The following is a 16,137-nucleotide window of genomic DNA, read 5'->3' as shown; positions in this document are numbered from 1 at the left end:
AACACATGCAGACAGGTCGTGGTGGGAGCTCTAGTCAACTCCCACCTGGACTATGGTAATGCAATGTATGCGGGGCTGCCAGAGAAAGATCTGGGAGCTCTGCAACACTGTCAAAACAGAGCCATCCGGCTCATCAAGAAACTAGACTGGACAGATTCTGTCACAAAAGCACGCAGGGAACTCCACTGGCTCCCAGTGAAAGAGAGAGTGCAGTTTAAGCTGTGCTGCTTAACACACAAAGCTCTCTACAAAACAGGTCCCATCTACCTGCAAAAAAAGATAACACGTCACCATCCTCCTAGAGAACTGAGATCCACCTCAGCCTCCCTTCTGTCGGTGCCAAGAACCCGCCTCAAGACAAGGGGGGACAGACGTTTCTCAGTATTGGCCCCCAAGATCTGGAACTCCCTCCCAGAACACATTAGAACAACATCAAATTACCTGGAATTTAGGAAGTTGGTTAAGACCTGGCTTTTTGTGTAGGATGACGTAGGGGCCCACCAATATAGCCGTCGACAAGCGCTTCGATCGGATTGAGTTCCTCTAGAGCGCTATACAAGGACTTAGTAACATAACATAACATAACAGACGGAATGACAGCATTTTAAAGGCCAGTAATTTTGAAATGCTGAAATTCAGGGCCAGGGATCACTGGTGGGTAGGGGGGTACTTCCTCTTTCGCTCCATTGTTTGAGAGATAGACAGCTGAACGCTTCCATGGGACATTGTGGAGATGCTTGTTGACCCAGGTGGTGGCGTTGCTGGCAGATCCTCTGTTTCTGGGTGCCACTGTCACTCCAGAGGGGGATGAAGAAGCCGGGACTGCAGCAGAAGAGGAAGCAGGAGGAGCCAGAGAGCTTTCTTGGTTTTTGAGGTGTCTACTCCACTGCAGCTCGTGCTTTGCACTTAGATGCCTGGTCATGCAGGATGTGCTCAGGTTGAGAACGTTTATGCCTCGCTTCAGGCTCTGATTGCACAGCGTACAAACTACTCGTGTCTTGTTGTCATCACATTGTCTGAAGAACTGCCACGCTGGGGAACCCCTTGGAGCTGGCTTTGGTGTTCTTGGTCCCTTGCTGCGGTGGGCAGTAGCAGGAGTACTGTCTAGGGGACGGCCGCTCCGCTCTTGCACCCTGCTTCCTCTTCTGCTGTGCTGGTGACTCTGTGCGACCACCTCCTCTTCCTCCGAACTAGACAGGTCACTCGCATGACCTTGATTCCATGTGGGGTCGAGGACCTCATCGTCCTCCACATCATCTTCCACCCAGTTTTCACACCTGCCCTTCTTGTCGGTCTGCACACTGCAGAAAGCCGCAGCAGTTGGCAACTGTGTTTCGTCATCATCCGAGATGTGCTGCGGTGGTCCTCCCATGTACTCATCCTGAAACATAAGTGGATGGCCATCGGTGCCACTTCTGGGGCAGGGCTATGTGGATGGCACTGGGAAACCCTGCTAGCAGAGTCATCAAAAAGCAAAAGAGACTGCTGCATGACTTGTGGCTCAGACTGCTTGGCTGATTTGCAAGGGGGTGAGGTGAAAGACTGATGGACATCGGCTGCTGGTGACAACTCTGATCTTTCAGCAGGAGACTGGGTGGGAGACAATATGAAGGAACTGGAGGCACTGTCAGCAACCCAATCTACTATCGCATGTACTTGTTGTGGACTCACCATTCGATGAGCCGCATTAGGCCCGACCATATAATGCTGAAGGTTCTCGCACCTGAGGAAGGTGTTTCACTTCTGTGTGTAGCTGGCACAGATCGACCACGTCCTCTCCCTGCAACAGAAGCTTCATCAGCAGCACCATGACAGGAGCCACGTCCCTTATTTGACACTCTCCTCATTCTTTGCGTTCACCCACCAAACTAACAGATAGTTTATGTCATGTGACAATGTAACCGTCAATAGTCGACAATTAAGTTATCTGAGGGTAAGGCAGTGCCAAAATCATAAAGATGATTTTTTTTTTGATGTCACACAACAGTGTGACAGGCAATTTTATACAATTACTTCACGGTCACAAAAAATGTTAATTTGTCAACCAACAATGTAACTGCAGTATTGACTGGTTGTATTTGACTGTGACAAATGCAGCAAAGGCCCCAGATGTAGTGTCTTGCACAAAATGGGTGTTTTTTTTAAACCAGAATATAACAGCGGTATCTAACGCTTGTATTTGACTGTGACAAATGCAGAAAAAGCACCAGATGTAGGGTCTTGCAAAAAATGGGTGTTTTTTAAAACCCAGTATATCATTGCAGTATTTAAGGCATGTATTTCACTGTGAAAAAAGCAACAAAGGCCCCAGATGTAGGGTATTGCAAAAATTGGTGTTTTTTTTTAAACCCAGAATATAACAGCAGTATATAATACTTGTATTTGACGTCCAGAAATGCACCAAAGGCTCTTGCCCAAAATTGGTGTTTTTTTAAACCCAGAATACAACAGCATTATCTTACACTTGTATTGGACTGCCAGAAATGCAGTAAAGGCCGCAAATTTATTATCTTGCCCAAAATGGGTGTTTTTTAAACCCAGAATATAACTGCAGTATTTAACACTTGTATTTCACTGTCAGAAATGCAGAAAAGGCCCCAGATGTATGGTCTTGCAAAAAATGAGTGTTTTTTTTAAACCCAGAAGATAATTGCAGTATTTAAAGTAGGGATCGACCGATATTGATTTTTTAGGGCCGATACCGATACCGATAATTTGTGAACTTTCAAGCCGATAGCCGATAATTTATACCGATATTCTGGGAATTTTCATTTTTGAAAAAAAAATTAAAATTCCCACAAATCTGCTGAAAATGTATGTTTATTGTTAATGTGTATTTTTATTTTTTTTGTAAATCTTTCTTTTTCATTTATATTTAATATTTTGGTGTTTTTATTTTTATTACTTTTTTTTTTTTTTTTAACTAACTTTTAGCCCCCTTAGGGACTAGAACCCTTGTCCTATTCACCCTGATAGAGCTCTATCAGGGTGAATAGGAGCTCACACTGTCCCTGCTGCTGTGTGCTTTGTGCACACAGCAGCATGGAGCTTACCATGACAGCCAGGGCTTCAATAGCGTCCTGGGTGCCATGGTAACCGATCGGAGCCCCAGCATTACACTGCTGGGGCTCCGATCGGAGGAGCAGGGGAGAGGGGATCCTGTGGGGGGCGCACTGCGACTGGGGTGGGGGGGGGCGCACCACTGTTTAATACTGGGGGGGGAGGGGGGGGCGCACTGCGCCACCAATGCTTAATACTGGGGGGGCTTGGGGGGGAGGCGCACTGCGCCACCAATGCCTAATATTGGGGGGGGGAGGGGGGCGCACTGCGCCACCAATGTCTGATACTGGGGGGCTTGGGGGGGCGCACTGCGCCACCAATGAAGCTTAATCTCTAATTTATTCATATACAGGAGGCGGGAGCTGGCTGCAGGATCACATAGCCGTCTCCCGACCTCTATGAGCAGTAGCTGCGATCCGCGGCACCTGAGGAGTTAACTACCGCAGATCGCAGCTACAGCTCATAGAGGCCGGGAGCCGGCTATGTGATCCTGCAGCTCCCGCCTCCTGTATATGAATTAATGTGAGATTAAGCTTCATTGGTGGCGCAGTGGCCATAGCTCCTCCCCTCCTCTTGTCCCCTGTCCTCCCATTGGCTGGAGCGGCAGCAGCAGCACAGGGGGAGGAGACACTGCTCCTTCTCCTCTGTGCTGCTGCTGAGGGAACACGGAGAGCGCTGTCAGCAGCGCGATCTGTGTTCCCAGGACGTTATCGGAATATCGGCAAAATAGATGCCGATACCGATAACGTTCAAAATCCTGAATATCGGCCGATAATATCGGTAAATCCGATAATCGGTCGATCCCTAATTTAAAGCTTGTATTTCACTGTAATAAATACAGCAAAGGCCCCAGATGTAGGGTATTGCAAAAAAAAAAAAAAAATGGGTGTTTTTTTTAAAACCCAGAATATAATTGCAATATTTAAAGCTTGTATTTCACTGTGACAAATGCAGCAAAGTCCCCAGATGTAGGGAATTACAAAAAAAATTTTTTTTTTTAAACCCCGAATATAACTGCAGTATATAACACTTGTATTGGACTGCAAGAAATGCAGCAAAGGATGCAAATTTATTATTTTGCCCAAAATGGGTGTTTTTCTAAACCCAGAATATAACAGCAGTATCTAACACTTGTAATGGAATGCCAGACATGCAGCAAAGGCCCCAAATTTTTTTTTTGCCCAAAATAGGTGTTTTTTTAAACCCAGTATATAATTGCAGTATTTAAAGCTTGTATTTCACTGTCACAAATTCAGCAAAGGACCCAAAATGTATTGTCTTGCAAAAAATGGGTGTTTTTTAAACACAGTATATAATTGCAGCATTTAAAGCTTGTATTTCACTGTCAGAAATGCAACAAAGGCCCCAGATGTAGGGTATTGCAAAAAATTTGTGTTTTTTAAACCCAGTATATAATTGCAGTATTTAAAGTTTGTATTTGACTGTCACTAATTCAGCAAAGGACCCAAAATGTATTATCTTGCATAAAATTTGTGTGTGTTTTTTAAACCCAGAATATAACTGCTGTATTTAAAGTTTGTATTTGACTGTCACAAATTCAGCAAAGGACCCAAAATGTATTATCTTGCAAAATATATATATATTTTTTTAAACCCAGTATATAATTGCAGTATTTAAAGCTTGTTTTTGACTGTCACAAATTCAGCAAAGGACCCAAAATGTATTATTTTGCAAAAAATGTTTTTTTTTTTAACCCAGTATATAGTTGCAGTTTTTACAGCTTGTTTTTCACTGTCAGAAATGCAGCAAAGGCCCCAGATGTAGGGTCCTGCAAAAAATGGGTGTTTTTTTAAACCCAGAATATAATTGCAGTATTTAAAGCTTGTATTTCACTGTGACAAATGCAGCAAAGTCCCCAGATGTAGGGAATTACAAAAAAATTGTGTTTTTTTTAAACCCTGAATATAACTGCAGTATATAACACTTGTATTGGACTGCAAGAAATGCAGCAAAGGATGCAAATTTATTATCTTGCCCAAAATGTGTTTTTTAAAACCCAGTATATAATTGCAGTATTTAAAAGATTGTATTTCACTGTCGCAAATTCAGCAAAGGACCCAAAATGTATTGTCTTGAAAAAAATGGGTGTTTTTTAAACACAGTATATTTGCAGTATTTAAAGCTTGTATTTCACTGTCAGAAATGCAGCAAAAGCCCCAGATGTAGGGTATTACAAAAAATGTGTGTTTTTTTAAACCCAGAATAGAACTGCAGTATTTAAAATTTGTATTTGACTTTCACAAATTCAGCAAAGGACCCAAAATGTATTATCTTGCAAAAAATGTGTGTGTGTTTTTTAAACCCAGTATATAATTGCAGTATTTAAGGCTTGTATTTCACTGTGACAAATGCAGCAAAGGCCCCAGATGTAGGGTATTGCAAAAATGAGTGCTTTTTTTAAACCCAGAATATAACAGCAGTATATAACACTTGTATTTGACTGCCAGAAATGCAGCAAAGGCCACAAATGTATTATCTTGCCCAAAATGGGTGTTTTTTTTTAACCCAGAATATAACAGCAGTATCTAAAACTTGTATTGGACTGCCAGAAAAGCAGCAAAGGCCGTGAATTTATCATCTTGCACAAAATGGGTGTTTTTTAAACCACGTATATAATTGCAGTATTTAAAGCTTGTATTTCACTGTGATAAATGCAGCAAAGGCCCCAGATGTAGGGTCTTGCAAAAAAGGGTGTTTTTTAAAATCCAGAATATTATTCCATTATTTAAAGCTTGTATTTCACTTTGACAAATGCAGCAAAGGCCCCAGATAAAGGGTATTGCAAAAATTGGGTGTTTTTTTTCAAACCCAGAATATAACTGCAGTATTTAAAGTTTGTACTTGACTATCACAAATTCAGCAAAGCACCCAAAATGTATTATCTTGCAAAAAAAAATGTGTTTTTTTTAAACCCAGTATATAATTACAGTATTTAAAGCTTGTATTTCACTGTGACAAATGCAGCAAAGGCCCCAGATGTACGCTCTTGCAAAAAATGGGTGTTTTTTAAACCCAGAATATAACAGCAGTATCTAACACTTGTATTGGAATGCTAGAAATGCAGCAAATGCCTCAAATGTATTATCTTGCCCAAAATAGGTGTTTTTTAAACCCATTATATAATTAAAAGAATTTAAAGCTTGTATTTCACTGTGACAAATGCAGCAAAGGCCCCAGATGTAGGGTCTTGCAAAAAATGGGTGTTTTTTTAAACACTGAATATAACTGCAGTATTTAAACCTTGTATTTGACTGTCGCAAATGCACATATGCTGTGCTGGTACACTGAACTTACACAAAATGTCTGCCGACGCCCACCTAACTAACAGACGGATAAAAGTTCTTTTTCTGTGTCACTGGGCTCAGGGCAGGGTAAAATAATGGTGCACTGCACCCACAGAACAAAATCGCTGTAAATCTCTGAGTTAACAAGCACTTCTGATAACAAATTCTTTCCTATTCTCTCCCTCACAGCAGCAGCATCCTAGCTGTATACTAGTAAGAGCAGAGTGACGTGCAGCGCTACGTGACTCCAGCTTATACAGAGGATGGGTCACATGCTGCACTGGCCAATCACAGCCAGGCCATTAGTATGCATGGCTGTGATGGCTTCTAAGGGCACACGAGTTAAACGCTTGTTGATTGGCTCTGAACCCTTTCAAAAAGTGCCATTGACTCCCCGAACACCAAACTCGAACCAAAACTTTAGCAGAAAAGTTCGGATTTGTTACGGGGTCCAAAAATCCTAAAGTTTGGGTTTGCTCAAACCTACCCTTAATCAATATTTTGTGGCCTCAATCAATGCAGGCCTCAATCAATATTTTGTGGAAGCAGGTATATAAAATCCCTTAATCAGTATTTTGTGGAAGCAGGGTTATCGCAGGCCTCAATCAATATTTTGTGGAAGCAGGTGTAAGAGTCAGGCCCTAGAATACTCTTCTTTGCACAGATATCTACAACATGGTGCACATGACTTTAATGACTTATTTCAGACACTAGAGGTCACTGTGGCTCTGAGAAAGAGGAAGCTGAACTGTTTCTGAGATACAGAAGAGATAGAAGGAGACAGAAGTTCCCAGGGTTGGAGTCCTGGCTAGAGGTGGGAGTGCCCTGAGAGCTGTGAGAGGATGGCTGCCATGTTAGGAGCCAAGTAAAGGCTAGTGATGGGACATGGAGCCTGACTGATGGAGTCCTGAGAAGCTGGCTGTGCTGGAGACAGGCCAAGATAGACTCTGAACTGAAGTGCTGCAGCTGTGGCCCAGAGAAAGAGACTGCACAGTGTTTTACAGAGGAGTGGGACTGTGTATCAGAGACCACTACAAGCCGGATCCTTCCTGCCAGAGCTGAAGAAGATCTGCATCTGCTGTAACCAGAGAGAGAGAAAGACAAACAAGCAAGCGACCGGACTTGGAGCCAGACTGCATCTTATGGTATCAAGGAGAATCTGCAGAACTGTGAGTGGCACCGGTGCTTATCTGTGATAGGTTATAGAGTCAGGGACTTAGTCAGTGCGTTGTAGAAGCGTCCCCTGGGTAGCCTGGACTCGTATGTGTATACTGTGGAACGCATTTATTCTAACTCGTGTTCATGTAATCTGTGTAAACCTGTTTTTACTATTAATTTTTCGGCAGTTATATCTGGTTCTGTAATAAAGCTGTTTTTTGCTTCAGTCTCGTTGTCCGCTGTACTGTACTTGAATCCTGCTTTGCGGTTTCTCCCTCCTCTGACCGCTATACAGGTATATCAATCCCCTTAATCAGTATTTTGTGGAAGCAGGTATATCGCAGACCTCAATCAATATTTTATGGAAGCAGGTATATCAATCCACTTAAATCAGTATTTTGTGGAAGAAGGTATCTCGCTGGCCTAAATCAATATTTGGTGGAAGCAGATATATCAATCCCCTTTCACCAGTATTTTTTGGAAGCAGGTATATCGCAGCCCTCAATCAGTTTTTTGTGAAAGCAGGTATATCAATCCCCTTAATAAGTATTTTGTGGAAGCAGGTATATCGCAGCCCTCAATCAGTATTTTGTGGAAGCAGGAATATCTATGCCCTTAATAAGTATTTTGCGGAAGCAGGTATATTGCAGCCCTCAATCAATATTTTGTGGAAGCAAGTATATCAAACACATTAATCAGTATTTTGTGGAAGCAGGTATCTCGCAGGCCTCAAGATATGCCGGCGGATATCGTCATATGTTCACATGTTCGGCAAATCGCAAACGCGCAAACTTTGGCACAAAATGACCGCCAGGTGAAGTGCAAGGCTATCTCTAATTGTAATGGCCTCTGTTGAATCGTGCATTTTTTAGTACAAAACTATAGCTTGGAGGTGGGTGATGCCGACGCTGCTGCTGAGCTGGCAGAAATGTCAATGCTGCTGGTGGTGGCACTCTGTGGGTATTGTCTTTGTGGGAATATTTCTCCACAGTGGTGGCTGATATTGATGGACTTTGTCCAATTACGCAATTTTTTCAAAAAATATTTTCAATATTGATTTATAAAAATTCCATTTGTCACAATCAGAACAGTGTACCTGACATGTTTTTCTAATTCTAAATTGTTTTACAAAATGACTTTAATCTTTGCCAGCCAGGAAGCTGGCATAGATTTGAGATTGTTGCACATCCTGCTGAAGGAAGTGACAATGTTATGTAGAGGCTTGTGTCTCTACGTAACTTTGGCGCTTTCACCAGCAGTGCCGGCATCTAAACCCTTGGTATTAATAAATGTGCCCCATTCTGTCCTGAAACCGATTAGCCTGGACTAGAAAAGCCACACAGCAGCCCCAGGATCTGTCAATTAAGCCTTATTTTAGTTCTAAAATATTTAGGGGGTCATTTACTACATTAAATACACCGGTTTTCTAGCGTATATCTTTCGCAGATTGCGGCGCAAAGGTTATTTGCGCCACAATCTGTGACTTTTTCCCACTCGTCCTAGGTCTAAGAAAGTGGGTATGGTGTGGGCGGTGAAGGGGACAGGCCCATCTCATTCATTATTTTCTACACTTGTTTTAGGCTAGGAAGCTTGGCTTACATTTAGGACTGGCGCTGGATGCGCCAAAGTTATGGAGAGGCCAGCGGCTCTACATAACTTCGATGAAACCACGGCCAGCTCAAGGGGTTATTAATACCAGTGTCTTAAGTGCCAGTCTTAATAAATGACCCCCTTAGTTCTAAAATATTGAAAAACAACAGTGGTTGAAACTCAGGGGGTCATTTATTAAGAAAGGTGATTTATACTGTACGTGCGCTGGCGGCGGATGCACCAAAGATATGTAGAGGCGCAGGGCTCTACATAACTTTGGCGACTGGTTCCACCAGCTGGCTTAGCTTAAGACCATTTTCCATGTCATAAACTGGCATTGAAAATGGTACATGAGATGGGACAGTCGGCCCACCCTATTCCCGGCCCTCTCCACCTCATAAAAGTGGCGTGAGCTGGGGAAAAGTCGCAGATTTTGCCTCAAAATCCCTTTGGGACAAAATCTGCACCTTAAATATGCCAAAAAGTGTTGTATATTTCTTAATAGATGACCACCTCAGTTTTATTCACTTAAATATGGCTGAGCTGCAGTACCACAAATGGCCCAAGGATAAGAGTGGAGCTATTTTTTGGGACGAAAATGTAGCTATGTTCTTCCATTGCCATACATTATTGACAGACTAAATAATATATAAATGATAATCTTTAAAAAAAAACTACTATAACAAAATACACTTACCACCTATTGTTAAAATTAATAGAAGATTACGTCTGAGCCAGCTACAGTGTTTTGTCCAGCATGGTTTCGGAAACTGTTCCAGACTTATATGGTGTCCATCAGAAATGGGAACTTCAATGTGATTCGTCATCCTAGGTTAATGAGCCAACGGCAGCAGCCAGGGCACAACCTGAAAGAAGAGAAGAAATTAATTTCATGCACGTTATATTGATGTCCTAACCTCACTCTCTGAAGCTGTATCACATTTATCAAGAGGTATTGCGTTTGTTTTAGTCATATTTTATCTGTGTTGGGAAAACTTTTCTATTTAATCGCATTTATTGTTAGGTTTGCACCTTGTCTTAGACTTTACATCGTATTTGGGAATGTTTTATTTTTCCGTGTGTTTCGGAGATCAAGCTGTTTCGTCAGTGGACTAGTGCGATTTATGCAATTGCACCTTTTTAACGTCTAGTATACATGTGCAAAACTCTGCCAGCTCCTGGCAGGCGTATGTAGCTGCGATTAGTCGGATCTGTTAAAGCTCTGTTCAAGTTTAAAAGTCGCAAAATTAAACTCAGTTTATTTAGCGACTTTTTAAGGCCTATTGCACAAGGCCGTTGTGTGCCCGTGGCCGTATTGCGGGTCCTCAATCATGGAGAAGCGGAACGGAAGTATGGATCGGAAGCCCGACGGAAGCACTACGGAGTGTTCTATTTTTTGCAGTGCGGACGGATCACGGACCCATTCAAGTTTAATGGGTCTGTGCATTGGGGACCGTAAATTGAGGCCCCCAATCCACGGAACAGACCCACAGCGGCCGTGTGCAAGAGGCCTAAAGCATATTTGCTACTTTTCTGGGGAGAATGAGACTTTTTAAATCATTAGATCAGCGACTTTCAAAAGCCACACCATACATGAATAACACCTGGGCCTGTCGTGGCTATCCTCCAGCACTCCAGCTGTGGTAAAACTATGACACCCAAGATGCACACTTGCATGACTGTTCTCAGAACACCATAGAAATGAATGAAGCATGCTGGGAGTCGTAGTTTCTCCACAGCTGGAGTGCCGGAGGTTGGCCATCACTGACCTAGAGAATATTAGATACCTTAAGGCCTCATGCACACGGCTGTTGATTGGCCTTCCTATGCACTGGGGACCGTAATTTGCAGTCCCAATGCACGGGCAACATCTGTGCAGATTTCGCAGACGGTTTCAGATCTATTCAACTTGAATGGGTCCATCTGTGGTCTGTCCACACCGCAAAAAAGTAGTGCATACACTATTTTTTGGAGGTGCGGGAGCACAGACAGAAACCCCACAGCTGCCCTCCGTAGTGCTTCAGTGGGTTTCCGTGCCTCTGTTCTGCACCGAACCTTCCGGATTGTGGATCCATTCAAGTGCGTTTTTCCTGTGCAGAAAAACTGCATTGTATTACAGTATCAGCAACTTGTATGATATTACACTAATCTCATGTACATTTTGCAGATTTGTTTCATGTGGAATTTGAAGTGCATTGCATTTTTCACATTTTAAAGCATGTCAATTATGTTTGTGGTTTTAGCTGCGGATTTCACCCTTTTCAATGGAAGGGTGAGATCTGCAGAAAAACGGCATCAAATACGCAGATATTGCGGATTTTGGTGCAAAAATTATAGTAGAACATAAATCCACACGGAAATTTGTGTAGATCGTATGTGCGTTCATCCGCACCTGTGTGCAGGTGGCTTTAATGGTTAGATATGAGATTTTGAACCAATATTCCCCCACATTTCTGGGGGTCATTTACTAACTGAAATACGCCAGTTTTCTGGCATATATCTGTTGTGACTTTTCCGTGCTCAGAATTCCTTCACATGTGGCAGATTTAGTTACAAAATTTTCTGCGCCTCAAAATCTGTTCCATTCATTCTGAATGGTGCAGCAAGCACATTGATTTCTGCAAGCTCCATTAGGCCTCATGCACACAGCCATTGTGCGGCCGTTCTGTGCATTGGGGACCGCAATTGTCTGTGCAGTGGGCTGGAACCCAATCAAGTTGAATGGGTCCGTGGTATGTCCGCACCGGAAAAAAATATGACATGTCATAATTTTTGCGGTGCGGAACCACACAAAGAAAGCCCACGGAAGCACTCCGTAGTGCTTCCAGTGTTCCGTTCCGTGACTCCGTTCTGCGTTGCAGGGTGCACACGGCCAGCGGCCCTGGATTGCCGACCCGCCGTTTGCGGACCGTGTGCATGAGGCCTTAAAGTGAATGGAACTGATTTTCAGTTGCAGAAAATTGTGCAACAAAATCTGCCACGTGTGAATGCACCCTCACGCCAGGTCTAAAAATGGGATTGTGGCATGGGCAGGGAAGGGGGCAGACCGCCAGGCCAATCTCATTTATCATTTTGTGCTTTTTGGCGTAGTAACTTTAAATCTACGCCATCAAGGGAGCGGACATAGATTTAGACTGTCGGTGGATGCGCCAAAGTTATGTAGAGGCCCTGCTGCTCAGGGGTTATTAAGACCGGTTGTTCCTGCTTTCTATTTTAATTTTTATTTGTATATTCATTGTAATATTGCTGATATCCTTAAACTGTTACTACCATTATTGATATTAACCATTGCTATTGCTGCTAATACTATTTCTATGGATATTTAATCATTTTTATGAACATTGTGATTTTTATATGAACATTGTGATTGCTTTATGTCTATATATTTTTATATATATATTTTTAAATAATAAATTGTCCTCCATGTACCCATAATTAGAGTGCCTGCTCATTAATACCATAATATTATTAAGACCGGTGTCTAAAATAATAATCCAAAAAATAATTGACAATGGGGAAGTTTTATCAAAACTGGTGGAAAGGAAAACTGACTTACTTGCCCATAGCAACCAATCAGAATGAGACTTTTCATTTTCCAAAGGAGCTCTAAAAAATGAAAGGTGGAATCTGATTGTTTGCTAGGAGCAACTAAGCCAGTTTCCAGTTGTCAATTTTTTATTTATTATTATTTTAGACCCCGGTCTTAATAAAAGCACTAGAGTTATCAAGCATCTGCACACAGCACACACCTGGGGCACATTAACTAAAGTGTCTGCGCCACTTTTTTGTCATATTGTCTCTTTTATACCCTTATTTTTTGTGTCCGCACAATTTATTAACATTGTTGCACCTGTTTTCTTGTGTGTGCAACACCTACACCATTTTCAGATTTTTACAGCAAATTTTTAAGGCACGCTTAGGTACACCTGTTTTGAAGAGACATTTAACATGTGCGCGTATTTGTCTGTCCTTTTTTGGCATACAAAGTGGCTTAAAACTACAAAACTCTTGTGGTGGCATATTTTTTTGTCCACATGTGTAGGATTTTCTGGCACAATTGAGATTTTTTTGGCACTTTGGCCGAATGCACACGGCTGTTTTTCACGGCCGTGAGCGGTCTGTGGAACCGCGGCCTGGATTCCTGTTGAGAGCAGGAGCGCACGGCGTCATTGGTTGCTATGACGCCATGCGCTCCTGCTGCCGCAATACAGTAATACACTGGTATGATCTATACCAGTGTATTACTGTACTGTGGCGGCAGCAGGGAGCGCACGGCGTCATAGCAACCAATGACGCCGTGCGCTCCTGCTCTCAACAGGAATCCAGGCCGCGGTTCCACAGACCGCTCACGGCCGTGAAAAACAGCCGTGTGCATTCGGCTTTTTTCAGATGTGTTCTACAATGTAATCTTTCAAACAGCTTTTTGTCTAATAAACATAGGGGGTCATTTATTAAGACTAGCATTTTAGACACCGGTCTTAATAAGGCTGGTGATGGATCCGCGAAGTTATGTAAAGGCGCCGACCTCTACATGATTTCGGGTAATCCACAGCCGCTTCTATATCTACGCCAGCTCCCTTGTTGGAGCAAAAACGGCGTCTCGGATGCGGACCCAAACATCGGCCGTTTGTATGAGGCCTAAAACAGGTATAGAAAATGCTGAATGAGACAGGCCTGCCAGACATCCACTTTCCCCGCTCACGCCAAGCCCACTTTTTTAGACTGGCATGAGCGGGGAAGAGTCGCAGATTGCAACACAAAGAACCTTTGCGCCACAATCTGCGCCAGAAATACATCTATTATAGACATACTGTATTTCTCTTAGTAAATAACTCCCTTAAAGTTTTACTGTCATATAATATATATTTTTTACTAATGGGTAGGGACAGGGATAGGGAAAATTTGTCTAATATACTTTATTTAGGGAAAACCTTTATTTATAATAGAAAACTTGGGCTGAAATGTCGATCTTTTTCAGATGCTAAGGGACAATTGTCTTCCTAACAGCGCAGTGCTGCACTGAAATGTATATTAATATATAAATAAATCTCTTTACTTTCTTCATGCTCAGTGACCAGCATGGCCAGCACTGTCAGCGAGCTTTTCTTCTGTACTTCTGGCATGCTGTGTGAGTAACCAGGACATATTACATATGTTGCAGACAAAAGGCTTGCAGGAAAGACGGGACATAATATTTGTCCCCCACAAAGGCTGCCTTTAGGCCCCTTTCACACGGACGAGAATTCCGCGCGGGTGCAATGCGTGAGGTGAACACATTGCACCCGCACTGAATCCTGACCCATTTATTTCTATGGGGCAGTTCACATGAGTGGGGATTTTCACGCATCACTTATGCGTTGCGTGAAAATCGCAGCATGCTCTATTTTGTGCGTATTTCACGTAACGCAGGCCCCATAGAAATGAATAGGGTTGATTGAAAATCGCAAGCATCTGCAAGCAAGTGTTGCTAGGAGACGATCGGGATGGAGACCTCATCATTATTATTTATAATAGCATTCTGAATACAGAATGCATAGTAAAATAGCACTGGAGGGGTTAAAAATAATAATAATTTAACTCACCTTAGTCTAGTTGATTGCGAAGCCGGCATCTCCTTTTGTCTTCATCTTAGCTGTCTGAAGGAACAGGACCTGTGGTGACGTTACTCCGGTCGTCACATGATCCATCACCATGGTAAAAGATCATGTGATGGATCATGTGATGACCGGAGTGACGTCACCACAGGTCCTGTTCCTCCACACAGCTAAGATGAAGACAGAAGGAGATGCCGACTTCGCGATCAAGTGGACTAAGGTGAGTTAAATTATTATTATTTTTTTAACCCCTCCAGCGCTATTTTACTATGCATTCTGTATTCAGAATGCTATTATTTTCCCTTATAACCATGTTATAAGGGAAAATAATACAATCTACAGAACACCGATCCCAAGCCCGAACTTCTATGAAGAAGTTCGGGTTTGGGTACCAAACATGCGTGATTTTTCTCACACGAGTGCAAAACGCATGACAATGTTTTGCACTTTTCCCGCAACACCCGTGTGAAACCAGCCTTACATGGGTAAATGATGTGGCAAAAACAACCTGGACCACATAGACACTTGGCAGATAATAACTTTAGGTAGTAGTCTGCAGTACAATTGCCAAGTACTGTCAGGCGTAAAACGGCTGCACTGCGGACAAAAAAGTCTCATTTAACCACCTCCGGACCGCCTAACGCAGATTCGCGTTCCGGAGGTGGCAGCCCTGCGCACAGTCACGCATATATGCGTCATCTCGCGAAACGCGAGATTTCCTGTGAACGCGCGCACACAGGCGCGCGCGCTCACAGGAACGGAAGGTAAGCGAGTGGATCTCCAGCCTGCCAGCGGCGATCGCTCGCTGGCAGGCTGGAGATCCGAATTTTTTAACCCCTAACAGGTATATTAGACGCTGTTTTCATAACAGCGTCTAATATACCTCCTACCTGGTCCTCTGGTGGTCCCTTTTGTTAGGATCGACCACCAGAGGACTCAGGTAGGTCAGTACAGTCGCACCAAACACCACACTACACTACACTACACCCCCCCCCCGTCACTTATTAACCCCTTATAAACCCCTGATCACCCATGATCACCCCATATAAACTCCCTGATCACCCCCCTGTCATTGATCACCGCCCTGTCATTGATCACCCCCCTGTCAGGCTCCGTTCAGACGTCCGTATGATTTTTACGGATCCACGGATACATGGATCGGATCCGCAAAACGCATACGGACGTCTAAATGGAGCCTTACAGGGGGGTGATCAATGACAGGCGGGTGATCACCCATATACACTCCCTGATCACCCCCTGTCATTGATCACCCCCCTGTCATTGATCACCCCCCTGTAAGGCTCCATTCAGACGTCCACATGATTTTTACGGATCCATGGATACATGGATCGGATCCGCAAAACACATGCGGACGTCTGAATGGAGCCTTACAGGGGGTGATCAATGACAGGCGGGTGATCACCCATATA

At 43.2% G+C, this 16,137-nt stretch overlaps 1 protein-coding gene across 2 annotated transcripts in view; it reads right to left on the bottom strand.

Moving 5' to 3' along the window:
* The window catches only part of LOC122928636 (excitatory amino acid transporter 2-like), a 201,368-nt gene that overhangs the window by 93,209 nt on the left and 92,022 nt on the right, over positions 1 to 16,137 (bottom strand). For both annotated transcript variants that reach the window (XM_044281675.1, XM_044281674.1), the window contains exon 2: positions 9,811 to 9,979. In XM_044281675.1, the coding sequence (XP_044137610.1) occupies positions 9,811 to 9,940 (130 nt within the window). In that variant the 5' untranslated portion in view covers positions 9,941 to 9,979. The remainder of the gene's footprint in view (positions 1 to 9,810; positions 9,980 to 16,137) is intronic.

This window comes from Bufo gargarizans, chromosome 2 (genome assembly GCF_014858855.1).
Source record: "Bufo gargarizans isolate SCDJY-AF-19 chromosome 2, ASM1485885v1, whole genome shotgun sequence".
Lineage (NCBI taxonomy): Eukaryota > Metazoa > Chordata > Amphibia > Anura > Bufonidae > Bufo > Bufo gargarizans.
Note: the sequence above shows the minus strand (reverse complement) of the source record. Positions and strands in the feature narration are given on the sequence as shown.